General features: G+C 30.7%; 4 protein-coding genes across 5 annotated transcripts in view; 2 read left to right on the top strand and 2 right to left on the bottom strand.

Annotated features, from left to right (window-relative positions):
* LOC108693614 (uncharacterized protein C05D11.1-like) overlaps positions 1–5,185 on the bottom strand; it is a 7,339-nt gene extending 2,154 nt beyond the window's left edge. The window contains exons 1-9 of the mRNA XM_018202647.1: positions 4,947–5,185; positions 4,223–4,464; positions 3,764–3,932; positions 2,166–2,329; positions 1,371–1,874; positions 1,046–1,297; positions 759–932; positions 361–591; positions 43–247 (exon numbers count right to left, since the gene is read on the bottom strand). Coding sequence (XP_018058136.1) covers positions 43–247; positions 361–591; positions 759–932; positions 1,046–1,297; positions 1,371–1,874; positions 2,166–2,329; positions 3,764–3,932; positions 4,223–4,464; positions 4,947–5,172 — 2,167 coding nt within the window. The 5' untranslated portion in view covers positions 5,173–5,185. The remainder of the gene's footprint in view (positions 1–42; positions 248–360; positions 592–758; positions 933–1,045; positions 1,298–1,370; positions 1,875–2,165; positions 2,330–3,763; positions 3,933–4,222; positions 4,465–4,946) is intronic.
* A 245-nt stretch (positions 5,186–5,430) lies between these two features.
* Positions 5,431–6,585, top strand: LOC108693646 (micronuclear linker histone polyprotein-like). Its single transcript, XM_018202689.1, has 4 exons — positions 5,431–5,512; positions 5,795–6,120; positions 6,212–6,414; positions 6,484–6,585. The coding sequence occupies exons 1-4, from the start codon at positions 5,439–5,441 to the stop codon at positions 6,583–6,585; spliced, it is 705 nt and encodes a 234-aa protein (XP_018058178.1). The 5' UTR covers positions 5,431–5,438.
* Positions 6,586–6,893: 308 nt separating this feature from the next.
* LOC108693743 (integral membrane protein 2C) lies at positions 6,894–11,733 on the bottom strand. Of its 2 annotated transcripts, XR_001932033.1 has the most exons (6): positions 11,650–11,733; positions 10,310–10,804; positions 9,980–10,094; positions 9,740–9,889; positions 9,053–9,256; positions 6,894–8,713 (listed from the first exon to the last, which is right to left on the bottom strand). XR_001932033.1 is itself a non-coding variant. In XM_018202858.1 (5 exons), exons 1-5 carry the CDS (start codon positions 11,731–11,733, stop codon positions 9,156–9,158), a joined length of 945 nt encoding a protein of 314 aa, XP_018058347.1. In that variant the 3' UTR covers positions 6,894–9,155. The 2 variants fall into 2 exon arrangements, 1 of the variants encoding a protein (XP_018058347.1); XM_018202858.1 differs by having other exon boundaries at positions 6,894–9,256.
* A 3,847-nt stretch (positions 11,734–15,580) lies between these two features.
* LOC108693699 (DDB1- and CUL4-associated factor 8) overlaps positions 15,581–17,097 on the top strand; it is a 3,832-nt gene continuing 2,315 nt past the window's right edge. The window contains exons 1-3 of the mRNA XM_018202761.1: positions 15,581–16,340; positions 16,413–16,684; positions 16,814–16,957. Of these exons, the coding sequence (XP_018058250.1) occupies positions 15,581–16,340; positions 16,413–16,684; positions 16,814–16,957 (1,176 nt within the window). The remainder of the gene's footprint in view (positions 16,341–16,412; positions 16,685–16,813; positions 16,958–17,097) is intronic.

The following is a 17,097-nucleotide window of genomic DNA, read 5'->3' as shown; positions in this document are numbered from 1 at the left end:
TTCCCATTATTCTATTTCCATTATAAAATTATTGATTAAAAAAAATTTTTAGAAATGAGATTTTACCTTCATTGTACAGTGCTATTTTCATTAAATCATTCGCAACTCTTTCCCCTTCTATCTTCAATTCAGCAATATCATTTAATTTCTTTATTGCTACTTCTTTTAATCTGTCGATTGTTAACACAGTGTCATATAAAAGCTCTTTAATCCACTTTACACTTTTTTCATACTTCTCGTATTCAAACTGTATTAACAAAGATATGTTAGAACAGTTACAAATCGTTTCAAATAGTTCTAATTACTCTTATTAAAAGAAGAAATTATAAATTATATGTTACACATATAATGGATACATACTTGAAGCATCAAATAAACACTAGAAGATTTGTATGAGAATGCCATGGGCTTTTGAACACTAATTCGAGTAGTAGCTAGTGCAGTATCTGCTTTTAATTCATCTATTATTTCTTCATAAGGAATCAATTGATCATCTCTTTTCACCGGAGATTCCATAATGAGTTCTAGCAATAGTGGAATATATTTTTTGTACACTTTACTAATGGAAGTAGTGTCCATGACGATAAACATCTAGATTTAAATAAAGACTACAGTTAATTATATCATATTTGATAAATGATGTACGATTACGCTTGATATGAATATATAATGTCCTAAAATTTTTGTAAATAAACAAACAAATATTTCTTTAAATTAATTTTCAATAAAATTATACAATAAGAGAACAAGATACTCACATAAATAAAGATTGTATCGGCGTTCTCTAGATAGGTAAATAATGGTAGTAATTTGGCATCTAATTCAGGATGCTGCTCTGAAGAGTCCGTACTGTAATTTTCAATGTGACGAAAGACAATGGAATCTATATCAGGTACAGGTATACTTTCTAACACTTCGTCGGGTATATGTGACTTAAGAAAAAAAACATCATCAATAGCAAGAAGATTGCCAGTGGTAACTTTGGGTATAAAATATTTTAATTACACAAATATCTATCTTATTTTTAATTAAAACATTCACATACATTTTCGCTTATGGCTTGGGAAAGAAGTATATCGTTTCTCGCTAACCCAAGCATGCCGAATTCACGCATCCGATCGATTTTTCTTTTTCTCTCCTCTCCCGAAAATATCTTTAACATTTCACGGCTGGGTGTGCCTTTCACAACAACCATTGGAGTCTCAACAAAATATTTCTTGTAAAGATTGAACCAGTAACTTTTAGATTCATTTTCTAATATTTTGAGATAATGTATAATGTTCAACCTATGATTCAGCTGTTAATGAAAATGATGCAATCAATATTTTTAATAAAACGCAATTTATAAATAAATCATATGTGTAACATACTTCTTTGAGTGCTTTTCCATATAACATATGTTTAAACAATCCATTTGCGATTGTATTATGTGGATTATTTTCCAGATCATTTAAAATTTTAGTAATATATCTACGAATTATAATCCTCATTCTTTTTAATTCTATACCAACGTCAGTTGTATTTTTAAGTACTTTCATCACAGATTCCTTGACTAGAGGAACTTTACTACCCGGCACATTCGGAAACATTAAACTTAAAGCTGAAGTCGAGAATTCATGGAAGTAATATTCATAGGAAATCTGTTCCTTGGCAAATTCTTTCTGCAATACACCTTCGGTTGTGTCAGTCAAATATTGCGAGATTAAGCAAAAGCCAAAATAGTCATACAATTTGTTAATGGACGGTCCTTGCCAGGCTATACGAATATAAGCTCCAGTACATGAGTAGCACGGATATTGGAATTCTACATCTATACTTTTTGTAAGCGGTTTAATTGGAGTCTGCCAAGGTCTTTTAAATTCGCCTCTGTCTCCCTATAATTTTAAGATTAAAATCAAAATGATCACAAACACAAAATAAAGATTACAATGTCAAAATAATATATGTATATACACATAAATATGTAATAATATAATATATATTATTACATAATCACATATTCTAATTTATTATTAATATACAATATAATTTTTAACAAAATAAATTCATAATATTTTTCATTTATCCTTGATATGTTTATTTCTTTAATTTCTAAATTAAATTTCTAAATTTAATCCTAATTAATAATATTTAAATTAAAATAAAAAATGTTTAAATTAACTTACTTTTGATATTATTTTCTCTTCTAAAGGTAGTAACGTGTCTAAAATTTTAGTATGATCTACTTGACCTACTATTAACACAGTTAAGTTTTCTGGTCTATAATATTCTTCATGATACTGTCTGATATCTTCAAGAACAAGATATTCCGATATGTAATTCGATGTACCTGCAAGTATACAATAATAAATAATACTTGCAAACCCATTGCAATGAAATAATAATGAAATAATAAGCTGTAAGCTGTAAGAATTAATTGACAAATTATAGTAGATTATTCTTCTTATATTCGATCAATTTCTTACGTCTTACGACTTATTATCTCCATTGTAAACGATTCTTAGAGTAGGATAATTCGAAACTCTCTCGTCAATACTCATTTTCGTATATTCATTAAAAATTTTTCCCAACAAAATACTGATCTTAGTCCAATCAGATCCTCATAATTTGGATTTATTTCACATCGATTTACGCTTTGAGCTATAATTTTTTATAAAAATTATACTTATTATCGGAAGTCAAAGTTGACAACATGTTTGTTTTTTTAATATCTAAGATATCTGTTGTTCAATACCGAGCATTTCATACGAATTCTCTTTTCGTTTTTATTATTCATCGAAATATTTCGTGAATGATAGGAAATAATAAAAAAATGTCAATAATGAGCAATAAATAAATACATAAACAATTAAAAAATAAAAAAATTCCAAGTTTTTATTCAATACATTCAATACATTCTACTTGTTGATAATTCCTCCATTTTTTTTGATAAATAATTGATGAAAAATAGCAAGAGTCTCAAAAAAATAAACATCAAATATTAAATTTTGCACAAATTTTTTCGATATCTCATTCGAGATTGAAACCATGTTACAAAATTCTGTCACCCAGATTGCTCCAGAGAATCAAGGGAGAGTGGAGCGAATTCAACCGAAAACCGCCGTTTGTTGAAGTGAGTACGAGATATAATACTCCAACATGCTCCAATATGCTCCTGCCGTAGTTTCTACTCACTAATGAGCATAATGCATTGGAATGAGTAGGAACTATAGGTTTGTTCGCTTCGCATGTTCTAACATGCTCTAAAATGCTCCTACCATAGCATTTACTCGCTCTATCGCGCACATTGAAGTGAGTAGAAACTATAACAAGAGCACATTGGAGCATGTTGGAACATGCGACGCGAACAAATCTTATAATAGGAACATATTGGAGCATGTTGGAGCATGCAACGCGAACAAACCTATAGTAAAAGAGTGATGAAAGATACGGTGCTGCACACATTTCTGGATAAATGGCGGAACCAATTAAAGAAAAGAATGCTATCCGCTTCCTTAATTCTCTGGGTTGCCTAAAGGGAATTCTATATAGAAAACATTAGAAGAAGAAAATCAAAAGGTCGGTAAAAAATCTATACAAGGATCTGGAAGAAGAAAAAGAAAATCCCTGTTCAACTTATAACTGTTGTGGGAGCGAGGGGGAGGACGCAGATAGCTCTACACTGCCCATTAATGATTTTGCATAGTGGATACTCGAGTATTCCGGGTATTGAACGAAGGGGGGAAATTCGTGTATTGACAAGAAAATTAAACATTTTTTATACCTTGAACAATTGAGCTATATCCACAATTTTCGGGATACATCGCTTTCATTAATTCAGTATAAGTTACATATTCTCCATCTAATTCTTTAGTCCTGGTATCAAAATAAAATGTACCTCCATTGTCTCCATATTTAGTAATATGATGCACATTTATAATATACGCTGCTTCCTATTGAAATATAAAAGTTTTAAATAAAAGTTCTAAACATTTCTTCATATAATTTTTTGACAGTATATAATTATCCATATTAATATTAGATATGTTAATAACTTATCAGAATATATATATTCAGAATATAATGAAGATCCTACATAGAATAACTCATATCTCTTTTATCTATTAAATTATGAATAAAATGTTTCACAAAAACAAAATAATTTTGTAATATTACATTAGATAATAAAAACAATATATATAAATATTAAATAAATTTATATAAATATTAAAATTTTTTTTACCGAAAGTGTAGGATAAAGAATATGATCAAGATATACAGGCAGTAAGGAAAAAAATCCTTTTGTCTCACTTGTTCTCATACTGTAACAAGTATAATCCTGAAACGTATGAATCTCGGCATCAAGTGAGTAACATTTATGAGACCAGCGAGTCAAAAGATTTTTATAGGGATAGTCTTCACTACCCATCAATACAAGATGTGACACTGCTTCAGGAAGACCATCGTCTGTGAACACTTCGGTAGCTGAAAAAAAGAATTGGTATAAATATAAAAATGATTAAAAATACTTTGATGTTTCCTACTACTAACTTTTATTTCAATAATCTTTTCATTGAATAGGAATTAACATAACTTTGTTTGATTTGTTAAGAAAAGATACAGACATCTAGAATTAAATTAATTCCGAAAGAATTTTTTAGAATTACAATTTCGAAGTAGGGTGCCAACTTTACACACCCAATCTGTCATATTATGTCAACATATTTCTGCCATTAGAACACGAGCTTACTGATGACACTGTGCCAATTTTGATAAACTTTGCTATACCTCTGCCAGCATTCTATCAACAGCATTGTATGTACATACATGTAGCAAATATTTTGTAGTCTATTGTCGAGCAGAATCTATTCTCGACAGACTTATTGTTAGCTACCTAGGAGTCAAAGTGAAAGGGAGAACTCCATATAACATTATATCCTCTATTAACACGTATATTCAAAAATTACCGATAGCGAAGTGGCAGCTGACAATTGGATCACTTACGTCCGCGATACAAATTGTCAGGCCAGTTTTCAGGGATCTGTACATAGCAAGTGGTATCTTGTCGTTGATCATCATCGAATACACCATCCTGAATATCCCGTTTGTTGGCGGATTCACGTCCGTGATCTCCGCGAGGCGGGGAGTGCGAAAACCCGGAACACCCGGATATACAAACCTCGCGAAGTTCATTCACAAATTCCAGTTCTATTGTTCTGTACAGTATTACTGATCGATACTGCTTACTATCAGATACCGTGCCAGAAATATATACACTTCGTTAGAATGTTCTAAAATGTCAAGTGACATGGTATTGATATTGAAAATGTATAGTTCACGTCACGTTTGCTATAGATTTTCAGTACTATCAGTGCATTGCAGTGCATTTCCGGCCAATGGCTCCGTTCTAATAGATCGTTAGACTCCTGGACGCAAGTAGAAACACTATTTTGACAGACATGGCGAGGTATTCCAGTGACTCGGACTCGGACCATAGCAGCAGATACCGAAGAAAACGAAATCGAAAATCAAGGTAAAAAAACGCGAGAATAATATCTGATTCTATTGTTAATTTAAAGGTTAGGAGTTACAATTTTCAATTTGTACTCACATTATGTACATTTCATTAATTTTAAGTTTATTAATTTTATTATGCAATTTAATTTTAATTTATTTTATTTATTAAATAAATATTAACATTATATTTCTACTAGAACATGTTTAAAGTAAATATTTATATTGGTAGAAATGGATCTTATTGACAATCTTATTATTCATAAGCAGAATATTCAATATTATAATAATTTTTTTGCAGATCTAGCAGCTCAGACAGCAGTGAATCCTCGCCACATCGAAGGAGATCCTCAAAACATTCTAAAACAAAGCGTAAACATCGATCACACTCGAGAAGCAGAGGAAGAGATCGAAATTCAAAGAGCCATAAAGGATCCAGGAGCAGTCACTCGAGAGACCGAGATAAAAGACGTTACCGTGCTAGCACAGGTAGATCATACTCTTCAGATCGTACAAGAAGGAAGGCTAGATCTACATCCAGAGAAAAATCACGAAGTCCTTCCAGCAGTTCACAATCGAATCAACCGAAAATTAATACAGAGAAAAGCCAAGTCTTAATGACAAAAGGTAGAAACGCGTTGGCTTTTATGAATATTACATTTAAATATTTTAATGATATTTCATCACTAAGAGATACAAATTATATATTGCTTTTTAGATGATTTTCCCATTGAGCCACGTTTCAAAGATAGTGTACTTGAAGAAATAAACGCTGAAGGTTTCATTCCTAAGCAGTTCACTTCATCTGCTACCAAGGAGAGTAAATTTAAAAATATTGTAATAGACATTACTTCAGATACCATACAAGTTCCATTAGTATCTAATATTGCCAGTGGCCCGGAAAGTATATTTCATACATCAGTAAGTTTTAGTTGTTTTTGTATTTCCTGATGTACTCGTACATAAATAACATTTGTTCTTTCTTCTCAGATTATGATGGATCAAGAAGCAAGATTCGATAAATGGGTGAAAAAACTCTATACTCTTAGACAAAAAGCTATAGCTGACTTGACACATACAAATATGACATAATTTAAGATTTAAAAGATTTAGATTAGCATTTTTTAATACACAAATGCATATGAAAATATATTCTGCATGTGAAAAATACGAAAAACATATATATGCAATAATTATGTAATTTGAATTATATATATAATTTGAAATATATGTTATATATATATTCAAATATATATATATATATATCAATAATAATATAAATAAAATATAAATAAAAAATAAAAAATTTTAGCAACAAATTTAGAAATTAAGATAATAAAATTCTTTTGTAGATCTTTGGCTTTAAAATTTCAATTAAAAAATCAGTAAGATATTCGATATGCACTGACACTGACATTTATATGTATCATTTATTTTCTTGTCAGACTTTACAATTATTCGCGTACAGTTTTATAAATTTGGTTTTTTATAACGCCATAAAGCTAAGGAAACTTGTCAAAACTTATGAAGACAGAAATAGTGACTATAGGAACTTAACTACAATCACACGAAACGACAGAGAATCGTGTAACAATTCTATAATAAAGTTTAAATGCGCAGACAAAATTACGCGTCATCATGGAATTAAACAAAAGTTAATTGATATTAACAAGATATTTTGCATTTCCATCCCCACTCGGAAAGTGGTGGAACTAACTAATACGCTATTTATTGCCACCAGTGTTTAATCTACGTGTCTACGGACATTTAAAACGGTGTTTACGTACCGCATACTTATATATTTGCGTGTTTGTTTATTGGAGTTGATAATACAAGTAACAGTACATAACTAATACAGAATTATTATAAGTGTTCAGGCACTCGGTCCATAACATGATATCTGTGCAGACATTAATACATATTCCCTTTATTTCGGTTTGTTTACAAAATGGTTTTTTTTTATATAAATTTAAAGAAATCAATTCTCCTAATCTGATATTTGAAACGAGGCACAATATTTTTAATTACACATTACATTTAATATCTACTTCAATAATTTATATAAAAATCATTTTGTAATAAATATATTCCATCATAAACATTCTAGAATTTTTTTCCTTTTTAATATGCTAAAATCTTAGGTCATTTATTATTTGCATATTATTTTCATTACAAAGTATCTTGAATTGAAAAAACTTAAAAAGTCATTTCACAAAAGTGTTAATATTAGAATATCTATAGCACGCAGTCTAAGACTAATGAACATCCGAGTACCTGAATACGTTTGCCGACACTAAATGCTGTACGCGCGAATATATAATAAAATGTTTAAAAAAACTAAAAATAATTTCTCTTTGTATGTGCGTGACAATGCACGAAAATAAACTAATGGCAAAATTGCATTCAATCACGATCTTTATTCCAGTTTCTGATTCTTAATTCCAGTTTTCATGATAAATTGGCAATGAACTGGTATGCATAAAACGTATTTAAAATACGATACTGTATTATTAATATTTATTGAAGTATGTAACACGATTAGAAATGCAGAAGAGATAAGCATGTCTTACATGGAATGTTCAAACATCAAGACTTTTTCTCTTGAATTGGTTACTCTGCAACTTCTGTTTTTTTTCTCAATTGAAATTGTAAAAATATTTATATAGTCGCAGTAATCTTATGAATGTTAATCTGTTTTACATATTAATTACAATTGCAAACCCAATATATTTCTCGAAACACATTTTAAAAATTATTTTCAGTTTCGCAATATCAATAATTCGTGTTTTTATACCTCGAGCTTACTGTGTTTACACAAGCATTAACGCGATAGATTTTTTAAATAGAATTCACAAATGAATATATCTATAGTTTTACTAATGATAACGTATCGTAAAACTGCATCATAAGCGCAACCACTTAGTGCACGGCTATTCTACTGATTTTATCGTTTTTTTAACGCAGACATTCATAAATATAGTCAACAAGCTATGTGCCAGAATCCATAATAATAAACATTTTACTACTATGGCGTAACACTTGCTATCTGTTTAAATTGAATATCATACCACAAGAATATGGAAGAAATATTAATTTTCCTATATGATCCAGCAGACAATATACCATCCTGCTAAAACTTCTTGCATCTTTTTAATAGTGATTCAGTCGTTCACATTTAACTTCTCATGATATAGAGGAGTTTCTTATGATGTATTATATACTACAGATCGATAATAACAAATTGTGTATTAGCATTATATAATAGCCCTGTTCTTTTTAGCTGAATTTCTTGTACGGTTCATCATTTCTCTTTTTTTTTGCAACGTGGAGAGAAAAGATGAACCGCAAGAAGTGCAACTGAAAAAATAGACGTAAAGTTATCATTTAAAATTAATAGAAAATGGAATAACTAATAGAAATGGAAAGACTTACAAAGAAGATCTCGATAAATATGGGAAATGTAGTTGAAATATAGTTTAGAAAAATGTCAAGAATGAGAAATTAATTGATGCACAAATAAAATGCAAAGTAATAATTCTAAATTCGACGGAATATTTACCTAAGCTTGCCCTGGACAGCTTATAATTTTTATACATTGATCTACTGGTGGTTTTAATATTCTAGAATAATTGAAAATTCCCACTTCTCGATTTCTCATAATTTCATTCGAAGTCTTCTAAATTCACAATATCGACTTCCAAGATATTATTGCCGGCAAACTGTCCGAATACTCCGGTCTGTACTGATGTACTGCGTTTTACAACTGAAATATTTGAAAACATAATAATATATTATATGAGAAAGATTTTATCTTCTCTGGAAGAAATTTTTCTTAACATTTTTATGCAAATTAGAACATTTTTCAAAAATACTGAAAAAAATCAACATTTTTTTTTTATTATAATTATTCACAAAAATTATTCATAAGATTTCTCATTCTATTTTTGAAAGAATACTTTAAATTTTTATAGATTTCATAAAATTTCATCAGAATACAACAAAAAATTTTAGAAATTTTAGGATATTTAGAATTTACATATAAAGAATTGTAGAAAAGATGTAGACTTTTTCGGCACTTTTGAAGAGTGTGTGTATTTCAATTTGTATAAAATATTTGAAATTTTTTTAGAAGTTGTAAAATTATTTAGAAATTCGGAAAAATTTACAAAAAATCCTGAAAAAATATATATATATGAAAAATTTTCACCAGGATTGTATGGATATAACTTGAAATTTGATAACTAACTACTAGAAGAATTCACTTTCTGCAGCATATAAGTAGGCAAATCCTGGCATTCACGTGCTATGTATGTTCCAACGATCGACATATCGGTAATTGGCGGCGTGACTACTCTCATAGTTTCTCGTACGACTGCAGTGTTCACTTCATAGTAACCTGATATACAAAAATTGCAAGTTCATCATAATTTAATAATAAATAAATTATAATTAAAATTAATTAATTCAAATTAAATCACATACTTACCATTGTACATTTTTCTAAGGAGATCATACATATTACGAGGTGGCAATACGCGCTGACGATTCAGTGGCATGACAAAGCAACACTGACCGTCAATATCTATAATACCTGTCTTATTCTGTAAATAAACATGGTATCGTAAGAAATATGTCCCATGCGATGCAAAAAGTTTTGTTGTGATTCAGAAATACAATATTGGCCAGTATTTATAATAGTTTTTATTTTAAAACCATCTTAAATAATATCTTACGATGCTCTATTAATTTATCTTAAGATTATATTTAACATTTTTTGAAGATAAGAATCGATTATAAATTTCGGTCATCGACTCACAATGTTGAAATCGTGTATAAAGCGACCTTGTCGTCCACCGCGAAAATCAGGCACATCAATTTTCTCATAATGCTCATTCTCAAGATCAATCTCAAATCTCTCCTTAAAGAAATTATTAATATCATGATCTATGTGCCTTGCAATATCTAAAGCGTCCTGCTCCATGGCTCTGGTGAGACTCTTGGTAAACAGGTCAGAATCAGCCAAAAGTCCCTGATGAACTGCGTTATTGCCATAGGATGCTTTGTTCGAGCTATCATATGGAATGCTGTACCATCCAGTACTGAATCTGCGCATCTGAGTCCTGGCATACTGTTTGTAGATATACAGCCCACCAATCATGCCGATAAGCAGTATCGATAATGCAAGAAGAAAGAGCAAAAATGTTGTCGCCATATGTATACGGTGGATGCTTGTTCTAGAAATGAAGCAACGGCTTCTGGGGACCGCATCTGTTTTTGAACGTCCTGCTTCAGGATCAGCTTTTGCACCATCCTGTTAAAGAAGAATACCTATATTTAATTTATTTTTGAAATCTCTAAAGAAAATACCGTAAAAGCCTAAAAATATTATAAACAAGCAATTATTTGAATAACATACAATTATTTAATTATTTTTCAAAATTCAATTTAACTTGTAAAAACTACATCTAAAAAATGTATAACAAAAATTTAACAATTTTAAGGATTAACTTTAAGGATTAACTCCGTTTCCATACTACTTGACAAGATATATAATGAAAAACAATCAAGTGATTTAAAATCAATAAAAGCTAAAGAGGATTTCATTTTTTTGTAATCCTTTTTTAGATGCTTCATTTCCTTGTCATTTAATGTGTCATACATCATCTTTATTGAGGCATGTACTGCATCTGTCATGTTATAATATATAGCAGTATATTTTGTTCATTAATTTACTTGGCCTGGCTCTCTCGTTGGTGGATACTCATACATACATACACACACTTTGGTATGTGTGTGTGTACAATACATGTCAACACTATCGAACCCAAGCATTCCCTGCTGATAGCATAGAAACAAGTATACATAGATATAACGTACTTTAGCACATAAATTGACAATTTGTTGAATATGTACACATACATATGTATATATTCGACAAGAATTATTACCAGATATATGTGATACGTATACATTATACGTGTGTGTGCCAAGGGTTGCGTTAAGTGGCTTCGCTGCGCACAACGCGACCCTAACGCGATCAGTTATAAAAATAGCGATGTTCTCCGATCGCGACGGGGTCCTGAGGTGTCGAAAGAAATTAACGATCCGAGTGACGCGATCGGGCATTGCGAGCAAGGTGTGTACATATATACTAACCGCCGCGTTTTCCTCCACAAACAATGGCTGCTCCATTTTGTCGGACGCCTTCTTCTCAGTGATCGCTTTCGTGATTACCGTCATTTTCGTAGTTTTTCACACTGCGGACGCTGACGAAAGAATGCGATGCGAGTTGACGGTCCGACGCGCGTCAACTATGATAACGGTTTATCGGTTGGTGATAGAGTTCCTCGAAATCGAGGATGCGGAGTGAGGAATCCGACTGAACGGACGTACACAACGCTACAGTCAACTCAAAGCTTAGAACGACTCGGAGCGACTGCGGCGCAATGTTGGAAAATCGGTGTATCCGAGGGATACGAAATAAAATCCCTCGGAAGAGCGTTATACGCATGCGTAAGCTACGTCATCGACCATGTGACATTCTAATGATTCTTGGGACCTATATAAATTACAATCCGTATCTACATTATTTTTATTGATAAATGCGCATATTTAAAATATATTAAATGCTATATTAATATGTATAATGTTATATAGAAATACATACATATACATATAGTATTATGAATATCTAGATTTTTTGCTAAAAAGGATATAAGAATTATTTTTAGTTAACATACATATATAAAGTATAGAGTATTTATTTCACAAATAAAACCGAATTCTACCAAATAAATAAGATAAAGTTACAGACATTTTATTTATAAAATTTTTAATTTAATTTTAAATTTAATTAAATTTAATACGAGTCTACAGATTCAAATAATTTCATCGTATAATATAATTAATCTTATTACTAATAATATAAAATCAAATTTTTATCCTTCCTTTCCGCTTTTATTGATAAGTTTCCTATTATTTTGTAATTTTCTGTTTCTATTTCATGAGGAATTTTAATGATATATATATATACCTTTTATTACAAAAAAATTTGTTAATGGCTGCTGGTATTGGAAATACAAACGGGAGTACAAATTAGTTCGGTCCGTTTTTTTGTGTTCAAAAATACATTTATTTCAAAACAAAATGAATGAACAGATCAATTAAAGTATTGTCCATCGCTGCCTACTACTTTTTCCTATCTCTCAGGCAATTTTCGAATTCCATCTCGAAAAAATGACTCGTCTTTGGAGACGATCCAATTTTGGAGTCAATTTTCGATTTTTGCGAAAGGTGACTTGCTGCATCCTTCGGAACAATCAGTCCGGAACAATCAGAAGGAACAATGCCCGAAGAATACGGCGAGTGCGGTAAACATCCCATTTGAGATTTCCAAATATTTTTTTACGACTTTAGCGACATGAAGCCGAGCGTTGTCATGAAGAAGAATAACTTTATCATGTCTTTTCTCGTATTCCGGCCGTTTTTCTCGCAATGCACGGCTCAAACGAATCAATTGTAGCCGATCTGATCGCTCCTAATGGAATCACCAGGTTTCAGCAGCTCATAGTAAATAAGACCCTTTTGGTCCCATCAGATACAGAGCATGATCTTCGAACCAATGTTCGGCCGTGGTGTTGATGTTGAAGTCGATGGCAATGATTGACCGGGCTTAGCGTAGTATTTTTTCTTCTTGGAGGGGTTGTTGTAGAATATCCACTTCTCATCTCCAGTCACAATCTGATTGGCTTTGAATCAGCTGTTCGCAAGTGAAAAATCGCTTTTCAAGGTCTCTCGGTTTCAATTCATAAGGCAATTTCCTTTTTGAATTATTCCCATGGCTCTCAATCGTACAGAAACGGCTTGTTGAGTTACCCTCAATAATTCTGCAAGCTCCTCTTGCGTTTGACTCTGATTTTCTTCGAGTAATGCCTCTAATTCTTTGTCTTCGAATTTTTTTGGCTGTCCAGAGCGAGACTTGTCTTCAACGTTGAAATCTCCTTGAAACGTCGAAACCATTCCCTACATGATTTATCAGTTGGAGCAGTGTCACCATAAACTTCGACAAGCATTCGATGGGCTTCAGCCGCACTTTTCTTCCAATTAAAGCAGAAAATCAAAACCTCCCGCAAATGCTGCTTGTAACACAAATTTGACATTTCATATACAGTAAAAATCAAGATTTTTATATGAAACTCAAAGTGATATAAACTGAATATTATTAGCAGATGTTTAACCTCTCTGAAACCGCCAAAATCAGGTGTCACTATGAACCATTCACAACTGGAGCCATCTTTAGGGAAACAGACCGAACTAATTTGTACTCCCAATACAATTGCTTTATTATTGCGCGAAGCGCATGTCCTAAATAAGGTGTGTTCTGTTTCATACATAATGAGCATAGTAGAAAACTCAAGAGATTGAGGTTGCATTGAAACTTGATCAATCAAATCAAAGTTTACTAAAATTAATGTTGATTTCCTTTTCTTTTAATTAAACACTAATACTCTCAAGATCACCAACTCCGATTAATTTTAATCGACGGTTAGTCCGTGGAATCTGTCGTTGACAAATGCGATTGGTTAATTCCAATGGACTAATCAGCGAAGTTGATCGAAATGACCCTCAATCTGTATCAGGAAACACGATGAAAATTACAAAAATGGTCAAATTATTAGATGTTGATCTATGAAATTATAAATAAACTAGTAAATATTTATGCACTTTGTGATTTTTACTTGAACCTCGTTTCAAGATGTAACAGGTTTTTATTCTTGAAAAGAAACGTTACTCATATACTATATAGTACTTCTCTAATTTTTCATATATGTTTCTTTGCAAAAATAAGTTGTCGATTAGCAATTAAGTTGTTCCATTATTCCGTCTGCAATTTGACAGCTTTATTAGAGTGCAGAGTTAAAGTCCGGATCTACAATAGATTTTTAAGTCATAAGAAATGGAATCGTAATTATTCTTCTCGCATTCGGTTATAATTGGTCAGTTGTTTAAGACTTAAAACACCTATTGTAGATCATTTGAACTTGTAGAGTATAAAAATTTATAGTTCTGTCGCATATTTTGTTTTCGCGCCATTCTTTTTATCCCGACGGCGGGAATTAGCGCCAATCAAGGAAAAAAGAAGAAGAACCTTCGAAACACTCTTCTAGATCTAAAAGTATGATCCAATCAGTGCGAAAAAAATGTTCAACTTGTAAGTTAAACATTCTGCTGAATGCAATCATTGATTCATCACCTTTTACTAAACTCTTATATCGAATCTGACACAACAGAGGAATTGTGAATTGTGCTTTTGTAAAAATGGAGTAACGCCATACAGGGAAAATCCCAAGGTGAGTGTCTTGTCAACGAAAATTATCCGGATATACTTTTTCCCTAATTCTACATTCCATCTTCATTCGAATTTTGCTAACTGTCTAATCGAAGAATGCTTTAAAACATTTGTAGCCCCATATTAATTGTATTTTTAGTTTTATTTTTTGAAGTTATAATAATAAAAATGTTTTATCTTCTTGAAACATCAAAAATATAGAAATTCACAAGAAAGGGTTTCGAAAGAATAAACAGTTTATGTTAAATTCAGTTTTTGACTTTGTAAAGTTATGATAATAAGAAATGTTTTGTTGTCTTTCAGAAATGTCAAAGTAGCGAAATAAAAGCTTTTCAATAAAAATTTTCAGTTTGTTGAGTTCATTGAAATAAATTAGTTTTGTATTTCACCTAATTTATTTGCACTAATTTGTATAATTATCAGAAAATGAGAAAATTGTGCTAAGGATACATCTTTCATTATTAATATATTTCTTAATCAAGAACAAAAGAAAAGGTATAGTTATTGATTTTAGATAATCAAGAATCTCTCATTTTTCTAGATTTTTATAATTTATTCAAATATATGCATGTTTTATTAATACTTTAATTTATGTATATATAATATAATATGTAATAAAAGTTTATTATTTATTGTGAATTAATCTATTTTTAGGAAACCATAGTTAAGTTTCCGATACAAGCGAAGGAATAATTGTTGACAGTTTGGATAAAAGAACAAAAAGATCTTTAAAATAAAATGAACCGTGAAAGTAAAGTATCGGATGATACCAGTAATTATTCAGAAATAAAAACATTTCCTAATACAAAAAATTCTGATAGCGAGGAATTTAGGAAGGTGCAGTCAAATTCTTTAACAGATTCACATATCTCGAGAAATATAAATAATTATGATATTACATCTGAGAGCAATGTCACTTTAAACAAAACTAGTCATATAATCGAATTTGATAACAATATCGTTTGTGAAACTCTTCAAAATCAACAAGTAAATGAATCTGTAGAACAAACAAATGAACCTGTAGAACTTTCTGCAGAGATTAAGATAACAACTAATAAATGTGACAAAACTAATTATATGCTAAAAGAAAAATTCTATTCTACCAATTTAAATTTGGTCGATTTATCACAAGCTACTACCTCACAAGATTCATTTCTTTCTTGTACTAACGAAGAAAGCATATTGCACACAGATCAGAATAAAATCAAAAGAAATATCTCGAAATGTCAAGTACAAACCAATAGCGACACATCAATAGAAAAATCAGACGATAGTTCAGATGAAGTTTTGAGTAAGCGACAAAAATTAAATGAAAGTGTGTGCAATGAAGGAAACTTAAATGACAATACAGTGACATTTCAAAGAAACACATTAATAGCGGAGCAGCAAAATTATCATTTGATAAATGAATCAGCTAAGAATGAATCATTGAATACAAATTTAGGAACAGGATCAGAAACTGCTACTAATTACCAATCTAATCCATATAGACATGAAGGTTATTATTTTTATACTTTTTCAAATATTTGCATTATTTGGTAAGATGTAAAAGTTTGAATTTTGAACATAGATAATTGGAATGAATGGGAAGCTTCTAACGAGGATGAATGGGAGGAAGAAGAAGAAGAAGAAGATGAAGATGAAGATGAAGATGAAGATGAAAACAATAAAAAAATAGTTGATTACCAAAAGATAAAAAAAATATCTCCTAATTGGCATATTGTACCGGAAGTGATAAATCGCCAAATAGGTAGCAATCCATTATTCGAAAGACGGTTCTATAGTTCTCTATATGCAGTAGAACGGTTCCAACTTATGTATAAACTTCATCCATTCGTATCGGTAAATTATTTATCTTGTAAATGTTATACGTTGAATTACGCAGATTTAGATATTATATTGAAAGTATCACTAAGCTGTTCTCGTATCATTATTTAATGGTATTCATTGACATTTGATTATTATTTATAGGATCATGAAACAATAGATATCTTAAATTTCAATCATAAAGGAAATTTATTAATGTGTGCCGTTTATGATGAGATCTCTATTTGGGATTGGGCTGCAGGGAAAAAAAGTTACTTCTTTAATAATGATAACGTCCCTGTATTACACGTATATATTTATAATTAATTATAGCATTTTGTGATTAGAGTGTTGTATAATAGTTATTTTGATGTAATTATATTAAAAGAATTTTTTATTAATCTTTTTCAAGGATACATTCCAAAATGTCCTCTCTGAGGAATATTTTA

The sequence above is a fragment of the Atta colombica genome, unplaced genomic scaffold, assembly GCF_001594045.1.
Source record: "Atta colombica isolate Treedump-2 unplaced genomic scaffold, Acol1.0 scaffold96, whole genome shotgun sequence".
NCBI lineage: Eukaryota > Metazoa > Arthropoda > Insecta > Hymenoptera > Formicidae > Atta > Atta colombica.
Note: the sequence above shows the minus strand (reverse complement) of the source record. Positions and strands in the feature narration are given on the sequence as shown.

Excerpts from the sequence above, each read along its gene's own strand:
- LOC108693743 (XM_018202858.1), bottom strand. The coding sequence starts at position 11,733 with ATGACGGTAATCACGAAAGCGATCACTGAGAAGAAGGCGTCCGACAAA. Across the intron at positions 10,805-11,649 it reads TTGTGGAGGAAAACGCGGCG|GATGGTGCAAAAGCTGATCC; the intron begins GTTAGTATATAT and ends CTTCTTTAACAG. Across the intron at positions 10,095-10,309 it reads TTATACACGATTTCAACATT|AATAAGACAGGTATTATAGA; the intron begins GTGAGTCGATGA and ends GTTTATTTACAG.
- LOC108693646 (XM_018202689.1), top strand. The coding sequence starts at position 5,439 with ATGGCGAGGTATTCCAGTGACTCGGACTCGGACCATAGCAGCAGATAC. Across the intron at positions 6,121-6,211 it reads CCAAGTCTTAATGACAAAAG|ATGATTTTCCCATTGAGCCA; the intron begins GTAGAAACGCGT and ends ATTGCTTTTTAG. Across the intron at positions 6,415-6,483 it reads AAAGTATATTTCATACATCA|ATTATGATGGATCAAGAAGC; the intron begins GTAAGTTTTAGT and ends CTTTCTTCTCAG.